The sequence below is a fragment of the Ascaphus truei genome, chromosome 4 (assembly GCF_040206685.1).
Source record: "Ascaphus truei isolate aAscTru1 chromosome 4, aAscTru1.hap1, whole genome shotgun sequence".
Taxonomy (NCBI): Eukaryota; Metazoa; Chordata; class Amphibia; order Anura; family Ascaphidae; genus Ascaphus; species Ascaphus truei.
The window spans coordinates 214,991,967-215,014,925 of record NC_134486.1 but is presented as its reverse complement, the minus strand read 5'-3'; the positions used below and the strand labels follow the sequence as shown (position 1 = coordinate 215,014,925).

Below are 22,959 nucleotides of genomic sequence, written 5' to 3'. Positions count from 1 at the left end.
TCAATGGGAATCAGACCTAGAGAAGACCCTAGAGGATGAGGAGTGGACTGAGATATTTAACGTGGCAGCCAAAAGTTCCATCTGCACGACATTAAAGGAGAACTCATATAAGGTATTAATGAGGTGCTACCTCACCCACGTCAAATTATCTAAATATGTCCCGGGTTACTCCCCCTTGTGCCCCAAGCAATGCGGAGAGCCAGGAGGACTTGTTACACATGCTGTGGTCCCTGTCCTCGTATAGCCCCCTTATGGGAACAAATTAGAAATTGGCTACAGAGGATTTTGGACCTCGAAATTCAGATGGGCCCGTGGCTGTTCTTGCTAAACAAGCCAGCACAGGAACTATCCAGAGCAGAAAATAAATTAATTGCTCATTTTGCAAACGCTATGAGGTGCAAGTCTGCAGCATTGTGGAACCAAAATACAATGCCATCTATTGAAAAGATTCGGAACAGAATTTGGTTTGTCTGCCAGATGGAGAAGTTGACGAGTTTAGTTAACGACTCTGGCCCAAATTTCCAAAAGGTCTGGCTGTCTTGGTTGGCTCAGACAGATATCCAGGGGGTGAGCAATGCAACCGTATGGCTCTGATAGGAACAAGTGAGTTCTCCTTGGATCTGATGCAATAAATTGGGATTTGGGATGGTAGGACTGGACTAGTCCTCATAAGGAAGCTGAAAGGAGCGCATCCAGTTGGCAAAGGGCAAAACGCAGAGCACTACCAGGAACCAAGGCTAAAAGAAGCTGACAAGATTTCGCCTCCGTCCCCCCTCTCTCCCTCCCTCCCTTGGTGAGTTTTATGTTGTATGTCTTTGGGTTTGTGTGACATAAGGCATAAGCATAGCATTTATGGAAGAGAATTCCTATGACAACATGTACGACTGAATGTTATGCCTTGTGGACAAAAAAATCAATACATTTGAAGTTGAAAAAAGTTTGCCGAGTTGAATAGTATGGGGTTATGAATTACTTAGTAAAACAATACAATAGAGATTACTTACTGACAGAACAATGGAGTTCTTAATTCAGAGCAAAGCGAGAAGGGTGTGAAGGAATATTGGTTTAAACATTAGGCTATATCATTAAAGCCAGTAAAATTATATACAAGTCAGCTTCAGAAATGTATATGCAGAATCATTATCACCAAGCTGCAGCTGAATTATTTAACATCAACTAAGCTGAAGATTCTCCACTCTATAACCAAATTCAATATGCCTGAAAATCTGATGTAACTGACTAAAATGATACAGTAAAAGTTGTTTTCTATTTGTCTCTAAATAAATTGAGAAAAGAACTGGTCAGTGCACAATTTGATATATCACTGAAAAGTGGGACATTTATTTGTACTCATCTAATGAAGCAAATCTTTACATGTGAAAGGGGCAAAACCATCAACTATTCAGCTGACTTGCCACCTGACAGGGCACTAATAATTAGCAAGCTCTCGCCAAAAACCGTCACACTACACCTCAATTATGCTTCCACCACCAGAATAATTTACGATATTACCCTTTAGGAGTCCTTGGTCTCCTGTTTACAACCCCAAAAAAATGTATTTAACACCAAAAAAATCCAATGTAGCAAAATGTGTCCAAAAATTGGGTTAATTTCTTCCCAAAGATACTAGGATCAATTAGAGTCCAAAGATAGTACTTTCACATGTCTGATTTAATATACGAAAAGTGTACAGTGCTTGTTTACAGAAAAGGAATGTTACCAAAACATACAATATATAAATGGAGACCGTTTCATTAAATAAAACAGAGAACCTATATGTTGCCAATGAACAATATTCGTTCCCTTCAAAGAGGTCTTGATGATATGAGAACTAACGTGTCATGGATATAATACCCCTCTATGTTGAATTTTACTTGTGATGCTCAAATGCATTGTTTTTATGCTCAAAACTTTACCTGTGATCGGGTCAACCTTTTGTGGGTGTCTTATCTCGCACTCAATCGTTTGTGGCTGGGAGAGAAAATGTTAAACCCAAACGAGCCAGTGTATAAATACCCTATAACATCCTACAACCACTAGAATAATGCACAACTGGACATCTGTCTTGACAGGGTTAATTTCTATTTCTGAGAGGGAAACAAATCTCTGACATTTGTAACCCAGACAGTGACATTTTTTTCCTGCCAAATCAATATTTCTATCCTTGTGAATCACACCATATTTAAAAAAAAAATGAAACTGTAAGGAAATGGAGTGCCCTCTGTGTCACCTTTTGTATTGCTAGCCAAAAAAGTATCAGGAATTTACAGGATGCCCTTGAGCTAACCCAGAGATCATGTAAAATCTCTGGTACACCTGTACATTTGCACCTGCCACCAATATTATAAAACATATTTTTTTCCCATTGTTTTATAGGCCGATTGATGCTTGACCCTGGTAACCTCACAGGAGACAGAGAAAAAGGGTATTTTTAAAATGAAAGTCAAACCCGTGATTTCTGTATTGTGAACTCAACTGAATTCGTTAAAGGCATTAAACGTGACACTTGCTATTAGGCACTTCTCATACTTTGACACGTTGTAGACATTTGAGATCTAATAAATTCACTATAGTTATTTTACCTTATATTCATTTTATATTCTTCAAAAAGGTAAAAAAGAGGATATAACCTATAAAGTGTAGTATCGATTATTGCTTCAGAGCTATTCGCTTAAATACTGTAGGTGTTAAGGAGACAATGGCTTTATCACTTCAAAAATAAACCGTGAAAACTTTTTTTTTTTTTAACACAACAGAGGTGAAATTATTGGAGGGAAATACTAAAACCGCAACAATGCCTTTAGAGTAAAATGTCAAACCTTTTCCCCTCTATCATGTCTCCCGCCAAGAACTCTAAAGGAATCCTGTGACCTCTTGAACTAGACAAAAATGTGTTCTCCAATTCAGTGTCCATCAAACCTTGGAGATGACAGTTGAACAATGCAGCAGCGTTTCTTCCTCCCAACGTTTATGTAATGGAGAAAGGATTGTGAAATAATTTTTTCTGGTGCTAAAAGTGCTCCATTCAGAATTAAAAATATAATTTAAGTAGTAAAACAGGAACTAGGCAATAGAGACGTGCAAACTTGTCACCGAAGTTTGCAAACAAAAAGAAAGAAAAATGTGTACGGTTTTAAAAGTTTGTAAGCAGTTTCCCAGTAAAATACAAACCATTTCATAGCCCGCTATACATTTTTAGAGAAAAAGAGAAAGCCCTAGTTCAGGGTCTGAATATTGTTTAAATATATTATAGATTCGCTGTTGAAATTCGCCAATATCGATAGAACTTTGATAAGTTCAAGTTACACTTTGAGAACTTTTTCCCCCAAAACGTTTAAGGGAGCCTTTTCACATATTTTAGAACAGTTTGAAAAGTTTGAACGAAACAGTGGCAAAGCGAGTCTCTGAGTCTCTACTGGGCAAGACTGATAATGTTAGTTTGTTCGATAATTAACAGGAATGTATCGGTTTTATAAAAATAGATCAATGTTATATTGAGAGGACAACATGGTATTGTACTCCTTTACCTCTGATAAATTGTACCTTGGAATAAAAATATTCAAACCATTTTTTATATATAAAAGGGGGGTTGCATTCTTCTGGATCACGTCTATTCATATAAAATGAAAAAAAGAAAAATATGCAGGGCACTTAGTTCAAGTTTATAAGAATGTACATGTATTTGTTGTTGTCTGCTCATATTCTTTACAAAAGCATTGTCAGAATTAGAGTCACTCCATGAGGTCAGTATTTTTTCAGTCTAACTCCATACAATAACGCTTATACCATACAACTTGACTTATTGCATGTTTCCCACGGTTCCCCATTATTTACATTCACAAGATGAGGGTCTCAACGATGAGTCCATCTTTTTGTGCTGGGGGAGCAGCAAACAAATGGCTAAGTTATGAGTTACAGGGACTGTGTGCAAGAGAATGTGTTCACATGGAAGAGTGCTATACGTAGGTTTTCTGCTTGATCCATGACTTTAGAATACTTCTTTCACAATTGAATCAGATGGTTTGGCAAGTTCAACACTTACTCCTTTTTCACCTAGAAAGAAAAAGATAGAGAAATCACTGTTGTTGACTTGGGTCAAACACATTTTTTTTTAAACTTAAATTTGATTCTAAATCAATCTAGTATACATATATGACATGACCACATTTTCTGGGGTAAATAAAATCAAGGGGGACATCTGAAAAGGTGTTGGGGGGGGGAGAGAGCCTGGTTACTTGTGTTCGATCGATCCAACCTCTTTATTGCCTCCGCACAGTCATGGTCTTCCTTATTCTGAAAGGATCTCCTATTAGCCAGTCTTATCTTGCACATCAGAGAAGAACGCATCTAGATCTATCATAGCAGAATTGTGGCCATACTCACCCCCAGAATGTCTGATTAAAGTAACAATGGCTGCCAAACTTTCTGAAATTTAGTGTCGGTATCATTAACCAGGCTTGTTAGTTTCACCATTTGACACACAAACCAAATTCTATTTCAAATTTGAGATATTAGTGGAAAATCTTTTTGTTTCCTTAGTGCTACAATCTCGCATAGCGTTGCAAAGTGGGCAACCATTTTACTTTCGGATCTGGAAAGACCCTGCACCAGTCTATTTAGAAGGAATAACCAAGGATCCATAGGTATATTGAGGCCCAATATCCTCTGTAGCCAATTCTTAATTTACCCCCAAAGGGATGCATAAGACCACAGCATATGTAACAAATCTGCCTGTTCTCTGCAATTTTTGGGACACATTGGAGAATATGCTGGGATAAATTTGGAAAGCATTACCGGGGTGCGATACCACCTCATCATAACTTTATATGCATTCTCCTTTAATGTGGTACAAATTGAGCTCTTAGCGACTGACTCAAATATTTCACTCCAGTCCTCTTCCTTTAAAACTTCCTGTAAGTCGGTCTCCCATTGGTTCATGTATTGTAATTTCTGCGTAAACTCTGTACCTGAGCATGTAACTTCCTTGTACATTTGTAAGGTAAATCCTTACACTTCTATCCGACTCAATTATACAGTTTTTAAAAATTCGTTAAAGGGGGAAAGGGTATGTGCTTATTGTAAAAAGCTCGGAGTTGAAGGTACCTGAAAATTCAGAATGGGGCATACTTTTTTCTTCTCACATTTGTTCGAACGTCTTGATTATATTATCTGATCCCAAATCTTTGAGTATAAAAAGCCCTTTCTGTTGCCAAATTGTAAAATTTCTGCCGTTCAGACCATGAGCAAAATCTGAGTAATTTAGGAGAGGGGACATTAGTGGTTTCCTGGAAGTCAAAGCTGCGTCTGAACCTGTTGGTCTCCCAGATTTTCAATGAGTTGGTCACAGAGGACAGCGGATATCTAAGTAAATTTGTCATCTTTTTGGGTAACCAGATTAAAGTCTTTAGATCTAAAGGTAGACAAGCTTCATTTTCTAGGGCTACCCATCTTTTCAGATTAGGATTAATGTGCCATTGGACAATTTGACAGAGTTGAGCCACTTTGTAAAATGATAAGCAAGGTACTGCTAATCCGCCCGCCAGTGTAGGTCTTCCAAGAACTCTACCCCTGATTCTTGGTTTCTTATGGTTCTAAATAAATTTAGTGATCAAAGACTGAAGGGAGAGGATATCCTTTAATATGACCGGCACTGGCAGGGCCTGAAATAAGTATAAAATAGAGGGGGGGGGGGGGGAGCAGGTTCATTTTAATTCCATGTATTTTACCAATCCATGAGATATTAAAAGTGAACGAAATTCTAATATCTTCTCTGAGTGTTTGAATCAATTTGGGATAATTTGCATGATAAATAGTTTTGTAACTATTTGAGACTCAAATATTTTATAGAAGTTGGTTGCCATTTGAAGTTAAAGTTGAGAGCTTCAATTTTTCAACTTCTTTTGGGAGATTTATATTCAGCGCTTCTGATTTAGTAAGGTTGATCTTAAAACCTGATACCCTATTAAACGTCCCAAGCAGACTAAATAGGTTACAAAAGGGAGGTGAGAGGCTTGGAGATAGTCAGTAACATATCATCCACAAAAAGAGTAATTTTGTGCGATTGTTTGTTTATGTTAATACCTGAGATGTCAGAGTTCTTCCTAATCTGCGACGCCAGGGGTTCCATACATAAGGCGAATAGGAGTGGGGAAAGCGGGCAACCTTGTCTCGTGCCACTCTTAATTTCAAAATAATCAAGAGGGAAATCCTTGGTTAATTACTCTGGATTAAGGATTAGAATATAAAGTAAAAATGGCTCTCATCGTTCTCGCATCAAACCCAAATGCCTCAAGCGTATCGTTCAGATAGGCTCAATACCATGGTGGGTATATTCTTTTTCTTGGCTAGCTTGAAAAGGTCTATTAATCACCTTGTGCTATCGGCCACCGCTCTTCCTTTTATAAATCCTACTTGTCTGGATGGATCATTCTCAGAAGAAACTTACCAATTCTGTTAGCTAATAATTTAGATTATATTTTGATATCTGTGTTTATTAATGAGATTGGCCTATAGCTTGTGCAATTGGTAGGATCTTTGCAGTATTATGTATTAATGAGATGGACGCTTGTAGCATGTGTTCCGGGAACGCTGCACCTGACATCACTGAGTTGAACAAGCGTGCGACGGTGAGGGTAGCCAGTCTTCATAATAAAGTTGAAGCCCGACTGGTTACACGCATGAAAACCGTGTATCGCCGACAGCTAAGTAGCACCATAAGCCAAGGACAATGTAATGCATATTAAAAAAAAAGAAAAAAGGTAGGATGTAGATCTGTAAGTACAGCTGAACCCCGTTATAACGCGGTGCTCGGGGGCCACAAAATGAGACCGCGTTATAACCGGGATTGCGATTTAAAATAAAAAATTGCCGCCGCGATCAGGGGTTCCGCGTCTACCGAAGCGGGAGGGCTGGGATAACCCTCCCAGCTCTTCCTGAACCTGGCGTTGCAGCAGCAGCCCCACACAGCACTTACCTGGCATCTGCAGCTGATCTGTGTGCTGTGCAGGAGAAGCTGGTAAGTCTGCGAGATGGGGGTGAGGGGGGAGGATCTCATGCAGCCTGGAGAAGCCGGAATGTCAGCTGTCTGAGTCTCCCGGCCAGGAACCAGCTCCCTTCTCTCCTCCGCCCAGCGGAGGTACAGGGAGGGAGGGAGAGGTGTGTGTATGTGTGTGTGTGTATATGTGTATGTAACAGTGACAGACTGAGGGGACAGTGTGTGTGTGTGTGTGTGTGTGTGTATATATATAACAGGGCAAGGCAACTACTAGTTGAGACAGAATATTATGATTGTTACTAAATTCGCTATAAACATGGGGGCTATGACTCATACAGGGCAGTGCTCCGATAAAATCTCATGTGGTCTGAATGGTTATTAGCACTCCGTATATCGTGAGTACCTTTGAGCACTCATTTAACCAGCTCTAGAACTTACCTGATAAGCTGTGCTCCTCTTTAGAAAAATTTCTTTAGGACTCAATATACTGGTTACAATCAAGCAATAATGGTTGTTTCCTAACCCTTGTATTTAGGGCTAAGACAAGCATATGTTTGGGTCTGTGACAAACCATTAAGGGTCTAAATAGGCACTGATACTTTATGCACGGCTGACATGTGCCTTCTACTACACCTTACATTGAGAATTGGGCTAAAAGAATGACACATATTACCATCAGTCAACTTACCTTTACTTATTAATATAAATAATTATCTATAAGCAAGCTAAACTAAGTTGTGGGCCATGCAAGGCAGCCACTAGTTGACACAGTGGAATATAACTATTGCTAATAATACTATAAATATGAGGACTATGACTTACAAAGGGCAGGGTCAGTTTACATCATAGCGCTCCTATTTAGGTTTTAATAGTCCTATTTTTTGTAGATAAGTTCTTTCCAATAAAATGGATTTATTTTCATTAGTAGAGTAGTGTGCATCGATTAGGACTCTTTCTTTCCAGTGTCTAACACTTATGCTTGAATCTACCCACTATAACAATAGTGGGAGATGCAGGTAGATGCAATTGTATTCTATCACTCCACCTTGTGGTAAACAAGCGTTACAATCACACCAATCCATTTACTTTGTTTTGCCCGTCAATGATACAATGAAACTTCACCTAATAGGGTGAAGATACCGTGGTGTTATTAAAGTTTGCCCCCCCAAAAAATATTTTTTTTTAAACGGGAGCCACACTTACACCGCGTTATAATCGGATCCGCTTTGTAGCAGATCGCACTATAACGGCGTTGAGCTCTATTTTCAAATACAAAGCCTCACAAAAAAAGTTCAGAGATTACCTGCTGTTAGATATTTCTCTTTAGCTCGTGCTCTTTCATCTCCATCAAAATACCACACGGTTATTGCGTACCTAAAATGATAAAAATACTGTTTTATCCATTTTGAAACAAAATGTGGCTAAAAACCCTCTCGGCTCCAACTGTAGTTTCTGATTGATCGTGTCCTATTGATGATGATTTCAATTTGATGAATAAAACACTCAGTATTTTCAAAAAGCTAGACTTCACCTTTCTCCTAAATTCCATACAATATGTATACTTTCCGTTCAGCAACTTTCTCTTGATCTGGGCATATTATTGGTATATATGAAGTGAACCACGCATATTATTGAAGGTCTAAAAATCAGGCAGAAGTATGACCCAAGAATAAAAAGACTCATAAGAAAGATTAATGTCAGAAGAAAAAAATACAATTAGTAGCAAATAACAATGAACAGTTTAAGCCAAAATTAATTCAGTTTTGCCACATTTCCAAATAAATCTGCTGATGTGAATACTAAAGTAGATGGATCGTGTCAAAGAGGCACGGTCCACGCAAAGAAACCCTTTGAGGCGCACAACAGACCAGAATATTATAATATAATTATTCTCAAAAAGGTCTTAATAGGATTGAAAACTAACTGTTGTATTGTATGTCTTTATTTATATAGCGCCATTAATGTACATAGCGCTTCACTGTAGTAATACATGTGGTAATCGAATAAATAACAGATAATATAAATAACAGATCATGGGAATAAGTGCTTTAGACAAACATAACATTAAGGAAGAGGAGTCCCTGCCCCGAAGAGCTTACAATCTAATTGGTAGGTAGGGAGAACGTACAGAGACAGTAGGAGGGAGTTCTGGTAAGTGCGTCTGCAGGGGTCCAAGCTTTATGTATCATGTGTTCAGAATGTTCACAGTGCTATTCGTATGCTTCTTTAAGCAAGTGTGTCTTAAGGTGAGTCTTAAAGGTGGATAGAGAGGGTGCTAGTCGGGTACTGAGGGGAAGGGCATTCCAGAGGTGTGGGGCAGTCAGTGAAAAAGGTTTAAGGCGGGAGAGGGCTTTCGATAAAAAGGGGGTAGAAAGAAGACATCCTTGAGCAGAACGCAAGAGTCGGGATGGTGCATAGCGAGAAATTAGGGCTGAGATGTAAGGAGGGGCAAAAGAGTGTAAAGCTTTAAAAGTGAGGAGAAGAATGGAGTGTGAGATCCGGGATTTGATTGGAAGCCAGGAGAGGGATTTCAGGAGTGGAGATGCTGAGACAGATCTAGGAAAGAGTAGAGTGATTCTGGCAGCAGCATTTAGGATAGATTGTAGGGGAGACAGGTGAGAGGCAGGAAGGCCGGACAGCAGGAGGTTACAGTAATCAAGACGGGAGAGAATGAGGGCCTGAGTCAGAGTTTTAGCAGTCGAGCAACAGAGGAAAGGGCGTATCTTTGTTATATTGCGGAGGAAAAAGCGACAGGTTTTAGAAATGTTTTGAATGTGAGGGGCGAATGTGAGAGAGGAGTCGAGTGTGACCCCTAGGCAGCGTGCTTGGGCTACTGGGTGGATGATCGTAGTTCCAACAGTAATGTGGAAGGAGGTAGTAGGGCCAGGTTTGGGAGGAATTATGAGGAGCTCTGTTTTAGCCATGTTGAGTTTAAGGCGACGGAGGGCCATCCAGGATGATATAGCAGAGAGACATTCAGAAACTTTGGTCTGTATAGCAGGTGTAAGGTCAGGTGTTGAAAAGTATATTTGTGTGTCGTCAGCATAGAGGTGATATTTAAACCCAAAAGATGTTATTAGGTCACCTAGAGAGAGTGTGTACAGAGAAAAGAGAAGAGGTCCCAGGACAGAGCCCTGGGGTACCCCCACAGAGAGACCAATAGAGGAGGAAGAGGTGTTAGCAGAAGAGACACTGAAAGTACGATGGGAGAGGTAGGATGAGATCCAGGATAGAGCTTTGTTCCGAATACCAAGAGTATGGAGAATGTGAAGGAGAAGAAGGTAATCCACAGTATCAAATGCTGCAGAGAGGTCGAGTAATATGAGCAGAGTGTAATGACCTCTGTCTTTGGCAGCATGGAGGTCGTCAGTTATTTTAGTGAGGGCTGTTTCCGTGGAGTGAGCAGTGCGGAAGCCAGATTGTAGGGGGTCTAGGAGAGAATAGGTGTTGAGAAAATGGAGCAAGCGAGAGAATACAAGACGTTCAATGAGTTTAGAGGCAAAAGGCAGGAGGGAGACAGGTCGATAGTTAGAAAGGCAGGTAGGGTCAAGCTTGCTGTTTTTGAGTAATGGTATGACTGTTGCATGTTTGAAGGAGGATGGAAAGGTTCCAGAGCAGAGGGAGGAGTTAAAAATGTGTGTGAGCGTAGGGATTATAGTAGGAGCAAGAGGTTTTAGGAGATGGGAGGGAATGGGGTCAAGAGGGCAAGTGGTAGAGGGATAAACAGCGACACATCCTCCTCTGAGACAGTGGAAAAAGAGTCAAGGAAGGCAGGAGGAGAGTTAGGAAGAGGTGTAGGATGGGAAGAAGAAACAGAGGGGATGTTCTGACGTATGGATTCCACCTTTTCCTTAAAATAGTCAGCAAAGTCCTGAGCGGAGATGGAGGAAGGAGAGGCAGCTGAGGGTGGTTTTGAGTAGAGTATCAAAGACAGAGAACAGTCGGCGTGGGTTAGACTTGTGCATGTTGATTAGTGCAGAAAAGTAGGCTTGTTTAGCTTGCGAGAGGGCAGAGTTGAAACAGGATAGCATAAATTTGTAGTGAAGGAAGTCTGCGAGAGTGTAAGACCTCCTCCAGAGGCGTTCAGAGGAACGAGTGGAGGAACGCAGCATGCGTGTGTGGGAATTTAGCCAGGGTCTAGGGTTAGAAGGGCGAGTGCGACAGAGAGAAAGTGGGGCATGTAGATCAAGAGAGGAGGACAAGACAGAGTTGTAGTTCCTGACCAGGTTGTCGGGGTCTGTAGCAGAGCTGAGAGAGGAGAGGGAGGAGCGTAAAGTGGACTCAAAGTCAGGTAAGTGAATAGAGCGCAGGGTTCTGCAGAACCGGGGTGTAGATGGAGGTGGAGAAGGGGAGAAGCGAGATAGAGAGAATGAGATGAGATGATGGTCAGAGAGAGGAAAAGGGGAAAAGGAGAAATCCGAGAGAGAGAAGTTCTTAGTGAAAACCAAGTCTAAGTAGTGGCCATCCTTGTGGGTGCTGGCTGCAGTCCACTGTTGAAGGCTAAAAGAAGAGGTTAGAGAAAGAAAGCGGGAAGCCCAAGGGAGAGAGGGGTCATCAATGTGGCAATTGAAGTCCCCAAGGAGAAGAACAGGGGAGTCTGAGGAGAGGAAGAAAGAGAGCCAGGATTCAAAGTGAGAGAGAAAGGCAGAAGGGGGATGAGTAGAGGTAGGTGGGCGATAGATGACCGCCACATGAACAGGGAGAGGAGAGAAAATCTGGACAATGTGAGCCTCAAATAAGGGAAAAGCAAGAGAGGGAGGAATAGGAAGGGTTCGGTAACGACAGAGAGAGGAGAGCAGGAGCCCCACGCCTCCTCCCCTGCCATCAGTGCGCGGAGTGTGGGAGAAGGAAACGCCACCGTAGGAGAGGGCAGCTTCCAGAGCAGAGTCAGACTGAGTGAGCCAGGTCTCAGTTATAGCAAAGAGAAGCAGGGAGTGAGAGAGAAAGAAGTCATGCACAGAGAGGAACTTGTTAGAGAGGGAGCGAGCATTCCAAAGGGTACAGGAGAAAGGGAGAGAGGGTGGCAGGGGATGGGTATGAGGTTGGAGGGGTTGACACCAAAAGGAGTAGAGGTTGCAATTGGCAGGCGAGGACGAGCGCATGTAGAAATAAGGCAGGGACCAGGATTGGGAGAGATATCCCCAGAAGCAAGGAGGAGAAGCATGGAAAGAAAGAGAATGTGTGAGGATGATTTGTAAGGGTGTGTTTTAGTGCAGGGGATATAGCTGTGTGGTGTCAGAGGACGCAGGTAAGAAAGGAGTTCATGTGAAAAGAGAAAGTGGTGAAGGAAGGAGAGATGGAGATATATGAATAGAGTTAGAGACATACTGAGGCTGGTAAAAAGAAGTGCATAATTATAAATTAAAAATATCTTTATTAGTAATTTCATAATAACGTTAATAAGATCATCAATAATATCTACAGATTAGTAGGTGTTAGACTGAATGTTGTGAGCTTAGTAGACCACATCAAATACAGCAATATGTACCAAATATTTGTATTTGATTTGTATTTGCCTCTTTGACACGATCCATCTACTTTAGTATTCATTCCAGTACACCTCTCCGGCAGCACACAGAACCTCCATCTGGAGTTAGAGCGAGGTTCATTATTCCATTTACATAAATCTACTGATGGTCACAAAATTACCTAATCTTTTTTTATTTTAATTGCAATACCATAACTTTTGCATTCATATCTCCCACAGTGAATCCTTCAAAGCCCAAACCAAAAGTTTAACAGTCGTAGTTTACATGGCGGGGTAAACCTCTCAAAGAAGATTGAGGAAGATATCGTTTTGAGACATTCGCTGACTCTGCATCTTGGATTTGATGAAGAGCTATCCAATCTACCTTGAACCTGGATGGTTAAACTTTCAATTTTGGATGTGAAGGATTCCCTGTATGAGATATATACAGTATGCTACGGTGATGGTATTGAACTTGACAAATTAGCAGAAAGTCAAGTCTCACGTGCATGAATATGTTTTGTTTTATTGCTTAGAAAAATGAAACGAACACAATATGTTTTCCCTTAAACTGGCTGATAAATAAATTCTAACTTTTTATGTTTAAGTGAGCTTTGATTGTGCTGCTGAGTACCAATTTACAAACTCAGCTCCGGAAGGAGAGGAGAGTACAGTGTGTTATGTATTTTGTATTGATTTAACGGTTTATAGAAACTGTAGCTCTGCTATTAGCATCCAGCATAATGATTGAGCTTGATTTTTAGATTAAGGGAATTTTTATTGTCCTATAAAATTACTAATTGTTTATTTGTTTGGTTTGCTAAATGGGGCTGTGCTTAATTTAAATATATATAAAAAAAAAAACAACACCGTACCCGATGACATCATCCGGAATGGCTGGATAGCGGAGGAGCTCCCGGGACCCCCGCAGCATAACGTAGCCTGAACTTAATCTCCCGAGAATTTACATCCTGCACGGGCGGATTGCACAGCCCAGATCCCGGTCATGTCCTCAAAGACAAAAAAAAACCCTAACCCAGGGTGTCTCGCGGTACTTTTCACTGCCACAACACGGGTTGGGCGCTTCCACCGGAGAGCAAGATGGCGCCGAATCACATGCCCCTGCACACAAAGAACCGTACCAGACAGTCTTGGGGATAGCAGGTGAGAGTGAAGTAACATGCGCCTACCTGGATGATCTCCTCACCAAAATGCATGACAAGCTGCACCAATCCCTGCAATAGGATTTAAAAGCTGCAGTAATGGAGTTAAAGGAAGAAATAAATGGTCTCTCCGAGAAGACTACAGCTTTGGAGACGAAGCTGGAAGACGCCCCCCAGGCACAAACAGCAGCAGATGATGAGATTCTGTGCCTGAGCCAGGAGATCAACCTTCTTAAAGAGGGCATTGAGGACCAAGAAAATCATGACTGGACGCAGAATTTAAGGATTCACAATATCCTAGAAACAGTACTTCCTGATCTCCTCCGATCCTATGTAATCAATCTTTTCAATGCCATCTACGATGATTTCGAGGAAAAGGATCTTGAAATTGACCGGGCCAATCGGGTTTTGGGACCTAGGTCAGGCGACCCAAAACATCGAAGAGACGTAATTGTACGGCTTCATAGTTACTCCGCTAAGGAAAGAATATTGGGGCATGTAGGGAGAAGGATGTCATTCATTTTGAGAATGAACCTCTGCAAATCTTCAATGATTTGTCTAAAGTGACCATGAAGACACGCCGGGAACTTAAGCCACTGACCCTTCACCTCAGGAAAAATGGGGTGCGATACAGATGGGGGTTCCCATTTAGGCTTATTGTTATTAAAAACGGCAAACACCTTTTCAACAGGCACATTTATACATTATCCGTACGCAAACAAAGAAAGGGGGTACCTTCGCTCAGCCAAAATATGAGGATGGTGCTCCTCTAGGTCAAGGCAAGTATAAAATACTGTATAAAGAAAAGTAAACCTAGTTATGGGCACTCTCTATCCTAGGTGGGTGTATTATGACATTATTAAAAATAACTTTATTAAATAAATCCTTCAAATATATACATGGGGAAACAATGACGCAGAACTATATCCTTCAACACCTGTTGTGGGTGTTAGGATTTTAAAGTAAATGAGGTTTGTGACTATTTATAAATATTTATATTATAAATAGGTCTTATTATGAGTCATACCCTGATCAGTAGTTCAGGGAAGCCACCCTGTTATTGTGCAGCGGTTAAGGGTTACTCTGGGTCAATGCTCCATAGTGAGTTGGTTATACCTCAACAGAATGAAATCCAGTGTAGTGCAATGACATGCAGAATCATCCTTCATTTAGATCTTCATCTGATTGTTGGATGTTCGTGTTTTCTTAGTATATTTTGTACAAGTCCCCACTGTTTGGGACTTGTACAAAATATACTAAGAAAACACTGGAACATCTTACAATCAGATGAAGATCTAAATGAAGTACTGCATCCACATCTATTCATCCAACAAGTAGAAGAAGCAGGAATCTTTGTGATAGACTTGTACAGTCACTTCAACCAGGTACAAACACGGTTACCAATAAAACCAACTGGATGCCATGGATGTCAAAGGTGCAAAGCATGTCAATATGTTAAAGTGACAAAACAATTTGCAAATTTGAATGATACAAAGAATTTTACAATTAGGAAGTACATTAGCTGTATTTTTACTGGGGTTACCTACATGGCCATTTTCCATTGTGGCAAAAAATGTGGGCAAGACTCGCAGACAATTTAAACAGCGAGTCTTGGAGCATATATGATCTGTAAGGAATCACCTGGATACACTAGTGGCGAAACATGGAAACAAACACCATACAGTATATCGTGACATGAACACATTACAATTGATAGGAATTGACCAAATTTTCCCTGGCAGCCACAGAGAGGATTGGGACAAGGAGCACCTAAAGAAAGAATCAAGGTGTATTTACATGTTAGGCACTTTATCACCAAGAGGTCTAAATGAAGGATTTGTGTTTTCACCTTTTATTTAACATACATATTTGTTTGATACATTTTAATAGCCTCTACTAAAATATCTATATTACGTGCATTAAGAGAAGATCATGGAGAGTAAGACCACACTGTTTGAAATGTATTTTTATTGGGTTAGAAAATCTTTACTTACCTGAAATCCTGCATACTGAATAAACTATTTTTTTATTTACATAGTTACTTGATTGGTGGCAAAAGTGACATTCAAACATAATATTATTTGTAGATTGAACTAAAATCTAAAACCACAAGACTGTCAGAGACAGGAGTGGATTGGCACACAAATAACTGAATTGCCAGCCCCACTAAGTAAACTTTCATTGTGGCTGCTATTAATATGGCAACCAAGACATAAACTTGTTAAAAGTATATAATATACTATCTGTGAGAATAAAACACGGACCAGTATTTGATGTCTTCCTTATTCAATATTGCTGAATACTACTTAGATTAGCAACAGTAATATGCATCGTATAGGCAAATGAGAATTGACACAGAAAGGGTAAAATCTGATAACACCTACCTGACGCGGCTTTATAAGCTTTCAGGCAAGGACTGGGACTCCCCACCCAACGCCTTGAAAAAGCGTGTTCACACGTGAAACGCACGCATCTACGGCAACAGCACTTAACAAGCACTTACATGCGATCACAATCGCTAGCGCTTCCCTGTTACTGCAAAAAGACTTGGCACAATAGCCTCCAGGCAAGCCCAGCACTAGGCAAGGGATGTTTTAGAACATCACCAGCAAAGAGGTTTCCCTGTACTTATTCACTTACCTTTTGGCTATGTGGTATCTGGGGCTATGCGGATCACTACTATACTGTACAGGGCTTCATACTTATGCAGCACTTACTTGCGCACTGATATGCTCACGCTTCCCTACTACAGTTAAGACTCGGCATACTGTAAATAGCCTCCTGGTGGCAAGTCGAGCAAGTAGAAGGGGTGTTCTTTTTACACCACCAATACAGTGTTTCACTCTGTACTTTTAGCTCGGTATAATAGCCACGTTAAGCCATCAGGGTTTATTCATTCATTTGTATCTATGTGATTGTGACAGACTTGTTACTATTGGAGTCTATTCTACCCAATTCCAGTATTAGACATCATACTGTTTATCCACAGTGATTTGTTCCTGATATAAGAATTACACGGTGATTGCTGGTGTATACTATACCTACCTATCTTTACAACAGTAGATTATCTATTACTTTTAATATCTACCAAGATTCAATATGACTGTATTTGTATACTTCACAGAAGTTTAATATACTGTTCGGTATGATGCTGCAGGTCATTGCACTACACAGATGACTTGATTCTATTAAGGCTTAACCAGCTCACTATAGGGCATTGACCCGGAGTAACCCTTAACAGTTGCATAATAACAGTGTGGCTTACCTGTATTACTGACCAGGATATGACTCCATGTGATTGTTACAGACGTATTAATATAGAGTGTATTCTACCCAAATCCAAGTCTAGGACATTATTCTGTTTATCCATAGTGATTTGTTCCTGATATAGGAGTTACATGGTGATAGCTTGTGTACAGTATACCATACCTACCTATCTTCATCACAGTAGATCATATCTCATTTTAAAATCTACTAAAATCAAAATACGACCAGTGTATATATACTCCACAGTGGTTCAAATATATATCGCTCAGGATGATGCTGCATGTCCTTGCACAACACTGTGGATTTCATTCTGTTGAGGTATAACCAACTCACTATGGGGCATTGACCCAGAGTAACCCTTAACAGCTGCACAATAACAGGGTGGCTTGCCTGAACTACTGATCAGGGATTGACTCATAATAAGAAGACCTGTTTATAATACAAATGATCCCTCTCTGCCTTACACATCAGGATACCAATTATATGCTATAGTTGATATGTTCAATCACTATACTACTATAAACACGTTACATTATACCTCCTTTAATTTTAATACCTTTTATTTGGAGTTGGTACAAATACAGATATCACTCCTGGATTTAACTATGGCTTATATATTTAGATTGACATTCTTTATCAGTATGGTAATGGAAGGTGTCTATACATCCTAAACCCCAATATATACTAAAGGGGCATCTATTTTTCACAATTGGTCACTGTACCAGGGTATGTTAAATATTTATAGATAATAACAATCCTCATTTACTTTAAAATCCTAACACCCACAACAGGTGTTGAAGGATATAGTTCTGCGTCGTTGTTTCACCATGAATATATTTTAAGGATTATTTAATAAAGTTAATTTTTAATAATAATAATAATACACACATGTAGGGGAGAGTGCCTATAACTGGTTTACTTTTCTTTATACAGTATATTAAAGGAATCCGTATGCTGGGCCTGACACTCCCAGTACCTCAAAATAGCGAACCACCAAGACCCCAAAGACCAGATCGAGGTGCAGGACCGCCCAGAGCCTCGGAGAGACTAGCAGGGCAAAAATCCCATAGATAAGAGATCTAAGAGGACGACACTGCACAGATAGTTCGCTGTTATTTGGCCCCATCCTGATTGTTGCCCGAGGAAAGAAGGCTGTTTTCGATGATGTTTGGATCCCGACGTCTACAATCAAATCTGGGTATGAAGACCCCTGGTATTGAAGGGGCCCGACCAAGATGAAGCCAGTTTTGCTTGTTGGGTTTGGGGGGAGGGGGGTTTTTTGGTGGAGTTTGGAACCTGGTCCACCGGCCCATGGAGGAGACTCAACTGGATTATAATATAGCACTTTGTTTGTTTTGTTGGTAATGTAGAGGGACCAGCTGATGAGCCCGACTACCAGACAAAACGCACCCACAAGCTCTAACGGTGACTGGGGGGAAACAGACGATCCTTACCCAACCCTTAGATGTGCAGCTTCACCTTCAGCATTATATCCAGGTTTGATCGGTGCCTCTTGTTCCCTGTTCTGAGCGCCCTGGCCCGGCTACCGGATGCTCGGGGAAGAACCGAGTTCCGGGCGGTTAAGTACTCTGCCAGTGAGAAATTAGTTTAATTAAGGTTATTTTGAGTGGTTATAATTTGAATCACTTCCCGATGTTTTTATGGGTCTAATCAGTGATGGAGCTGCCCACCCTACCTGCCCCAAGATATAACGACTTAGTCTCAGCTATTTGGGTCTAACAGATCTATTCCCATCCCTCTCTTTCCCCTCTAAAATATTGAGCGGGCCACCCCGACCCTCAGATGTTGGCCAGACTTTGGGCGGTCAAGAGACCCCTCTCTAAGGGATAGAAGTTTTTCACTTAAAACTTCCAGTTGAATTACTCAACTGTTTTTATGCAGCAGATAAATGGTAATCACTGGTTTTCTGCTAAACTGACTCAAGTGTCCAAGTTTTTTGAAGTTCTCTTTTGGAGTGTTTTGCAGTGTTTTTGAAACGTAACTATTTAGATTTTTATGTGCATATAGTGAGTTGTTTATCCCTCTCCCCTATATTCCTCCCCTTTCCCTTCCTCTCCCCCCTTCCCCCCTCACCTGTTTCCTTTCCCATTTCACCTCCCTTCTTATCCTCCCCCATGACTCTTTTTCTACCCCACCTAAATGCAACGCATGTTAATGCGGAAGTTAAGTGAATTTGAAATGTTTGAACTGTTTGAATGATGTTTGGAATTTTCTAAAAACTGAGGCCAGCGATGGCCGGTTTATTAATAATACAAGAGGATCTCCTGTACTGAAGTTGTGATGATATAAAATACCCCCTTGACCCCATCCCCCTCTTATCCCCATTATTGTCTCTCTGGGTATTATATGTGTGATGCCATATTAGCTACAGGAACTGGTGGTACACAAATATACTCAGGGGATGCACACCTTGTGTTTTAATACCATGCATACATCAAATAAGATTGATCGTTGAGCCCATTGGATCAGCTGTGCCGTAAGGTCAGAGCGATGACAATTACTGAGACAATACCAATTCGAAAAACTGTTTGTTACATGGACCCGGTTTCTCCCTATACACACTATTTCTAGAAAATCCAAACTAGCTTAGAGGTGAATTTGTGTCCTAGCTAATAGCTGAGTCTATGATGTCAAGTTTATCAATACAAGCATTAGTACTCCTTCCAACCCCCTCCCCTTAGTAATATAAAAAGGTCTAAAGAAGCTTTCTGTAGGGAGAACCAGATGACAAATTAAGAATGTATTTATATTTGATAGGAGACTAAATATATATCCCCCAGCGATGAGAAGTACTGTATTAGCAAAAATAAGTGGGGAATTTTTACTGAATAAGATTGGGGATCCCAGTGACCTTCCTTTTGCTGTCCATGTGATTCCAGGACCGGAGTTGTCTCCAAAAGGCCTTATGCCCTGCAATCCAGTTGTTAAGATAACTGTTTTTTCTAATTTAGGGCCTGTCTTTTGACCTCTTTGTCTCTTTCTCCTGCTGCTTTGTTCCCAGCAGGTTTCCTCCCCTTCTAAACTTCCTTTCTCTCCCCCCACCCCACCCCTTACACCTGGTCCACCAGAACGGACGCAAACATGGAGACCCCCCAAGTTGCGTGAATAAAAGATTTAGATATACTAATAGAAATGTGTAAGGGCCACCCCAGAGGGAAAGGGGAAGCCTTAATACTCTATTCGAATATCAAAGATAATGGCTTACCCACTTCTATAAAAATCATGTCACTAAATGTGGAGGGGCTTCAGACTAATAAGAAAAGGAGGCTGGCCCACCAGGAACTTAAAAGATCAGGTGGCGATATAATATTCCTCCAGGAATCACATTTTGGCGCTATTGACCCTCCTAACATATTTAGGAGTGTTTTCCAGCAAGCATTTTATTCTTCATTAAGCAGCAAGAAACAAGGGGTTGCAATTCTATTCCGACAGGGGGCTTCCTTCAGCGCAGAAAAAATTGTCCAGGTCCCAGAGGGTAGATTTCTTGTCATTTATGGTTCACTTTCCGGCTCAGCTATTGCTCTAATCAATTTATACTCGCCAAACGAGAACCAATCGGAATTTCTGAGATCGGTTCTAGAGACGATTGAACCCAGTTTTCTGTCTTCTCTGATTGTAGCGGGAGATCTAAATATGGTTTCTAATCCTAAGGTGGACAGATCCTCTGCCCCAGGGCAGACCCACACCTCACGTGCAAAAAAAAAATGCAACAAAGTATTTTGAAGTATAATAAAGGACTTTCTGTTGATGGATGTATGGAGGGCACAACATCAGGACCAAAGGGACTATACGTTCTATTCTCCCCCTCACTAAACTCTCTCAAGAATAGATTGTTTTTTGTTCACAAAAAATATTCTCCAAGCCTCCCTATATTCAGATATTGGACCTATAACCTGGTCAGATCATGCACCTATTGATCTAACCCTCACCCTCCCGTTTGTAAATACTAATTCCTTTCATTGGAGATTAAATGATTCACTACTGAATCACCCCAAAATTGAAAAAAAATTAAACAGGCCTTAAAAGAATATTTCAACCTCAAAGGTTGTCACATCCCCGGCGATGCTCTGGGAAGCCCATAAAGCTACGATTAGGGGTAATTTTATCTCCATAGCTTCTTATAGGAAAAAAGTCAAATCAAAAATATATAAAGAATTATTTGATAAAGTTACAAATTTAGAACAACTACATAAAGCAAAACCGTCAAAAAATATATATAAAGCTCTGGTCGCAGCTAGATCAGGGCTAAGACAGATCCAATTAGAGGATGTTGAAAAGGCCTTGAAATGGACTAATCAACGATATTATGATAAAGGTAATAAGGCAGCTAGCTAATAAGCTAAGAGGGGTGAGGGTGAGATCACAAATAACAGCGGTCAAAGATAAAAATGGCAAAGTTATATATAATAACAGAGGAATTGCACAAGAATTCAACAAATTCTATACAAAATGATATAATCTAAATTCCTCCAAAGGGGCTTCCCAGCTCCCTACTTCACAGGCAGTTGAGAGATACTTGGAAAATTGCAATTTGCCCCAATTAACTGAGGAGGAAATCAGAGTACTAAATGGCAGGATTACCCAGACTGAACTAGCAGAAGCGGTTAAAACATTGAAAATATCTAAGGCCCCAGGCCCTGATGGTTTTATCATAGTTTACTACAAGAGGTTTCTACCTATACTTTCACCATATTTACTGGAGATGTATAACTCATTCATGGAAGGAAGTCCAATTCCACCATCTATGTCGTCCGCAAATTTGGCTATCAGACACAAAGAGAGCGAGACCCTGAGTAATGTGGAAGCTATCGCCCAATCTCTTTACTAAATAATGATCTAAAATTATATAGCAAAATTCTAGCAAACAGGCTAAACCCAATTCTGCCTAGACTGATTCATATCGACCAGGTTGGATGTGTCCAGTAGACAAGCTTCAGATAACACCCAGAAAATAATAAATATAGTGGATCATATCCACTTTACTGTAATCAAAGCCATTCTTCTAAGTTCGATGCAGAGAAGGTGTTTGATAGAATATATTGGGTATTCTTAGGTAAAACATTACAGAAATGTGGATTTAAAGACTCGTTCTTAGGAAGAGTTCGGGCATTATACCAGACTCCTACAGCTTTAGTTAAACTACCAGGGAATAACCCGGACCGATTAAAATTAAAAATGGTACGAGACAGGGGTGCTCATTATCTCCTCTTCTTTTTGCTCTAACGATTGAGTCATTAGCTGCTAATTTTAAAGCAAATAGTAATATACAGTACATGGTATAGTGATTGGAAAAAATAAATGATAAAATCTCATTATTCGCCGACTATATTATTCTGACTTTAGCAAACCCCCAGACTTCATTACCCAACCTCCAAAAAGAATCAGACTTTGGGAAAATCTCCGCATGTAAAATTAATAACGATAAGTCAGAGGCTCTAAATTTGAATCTCCCTGATCCGGAGATAAAATAATTAAAATTGAATTTTAACTATAGATGGAGTTCCTCATATATTAAATATTATGGGGTAAATGTGATCAGGAATTATCACTCTTAAATCAAAGCAACTACCCACCCTTGTTTGATAAAATTAAAAGGGGTCTAGCGAAGTGGGAAGGATACCAGGTGTCATGGATCGGGAGAATAGTATCAATTAAAATGAATGTACTCCATAGACTTTATATCATTTCCAGACTCTCCCGATCCGGATACCGGGATCTAGATTGAAAAACCTACAGGTCAGAATATTTCATTTTATTTGGCAGGGCAAAAGACCTATAACAGCTATATCGGTGATGACTTCAAAGTCAAGAGGAGGATGGGGTGTCCCAGATATCTCAAAACACTACCAAGCTGCCCAATTATGGCAAAGCAAAACTGTTGGTTGGCCATAGAATCCCAATATGCTAGAACGTCTTCTCTTCCAATGTCCCTATGGGCACCAGATAAGGAGGTGCAAACAAAAAAGGTTTGAGCTGGGGCTGATGAGATTTACCTGGGAGATCTGGAGCAAGTCTAAGGGCAAATTTAATCTCGTGTCTCCCGTTTC

General features: G+C 40.4%; 1 protein-coding gene across 1 annotated transcript in view; it reads right to left on the bottom strand.

Moving 5' to 3' along the window:
• Positions 1-1,653: 1,653 nt before the first annotated feature.
• EGLN1 (egl-9 family hypoxia inducible factor 1) overlaps positions 1,654-22,959 on the bottom strand; it is a 64,781-nt gene continuing 43,475 nt past the window's right edge. Inside the window, exons 4-5 of the mRNA XM_075596846.1 lie at positions 8,298-8,368; positions 1,654-4,053 (exon numbers count right to left, since the gene is read on the bottom strand). Of these exons, the coding sequence (XP_075452961.1) occupies positions 3,989-4,053; positions 8,298-8,368 (136 nt within the window). The 3' untranslated portion in view covers positions 1,654-3,988. The remainder of the gene's footprint in view (positions 4,054-8,297; positions 8,369-22,959) is intronic.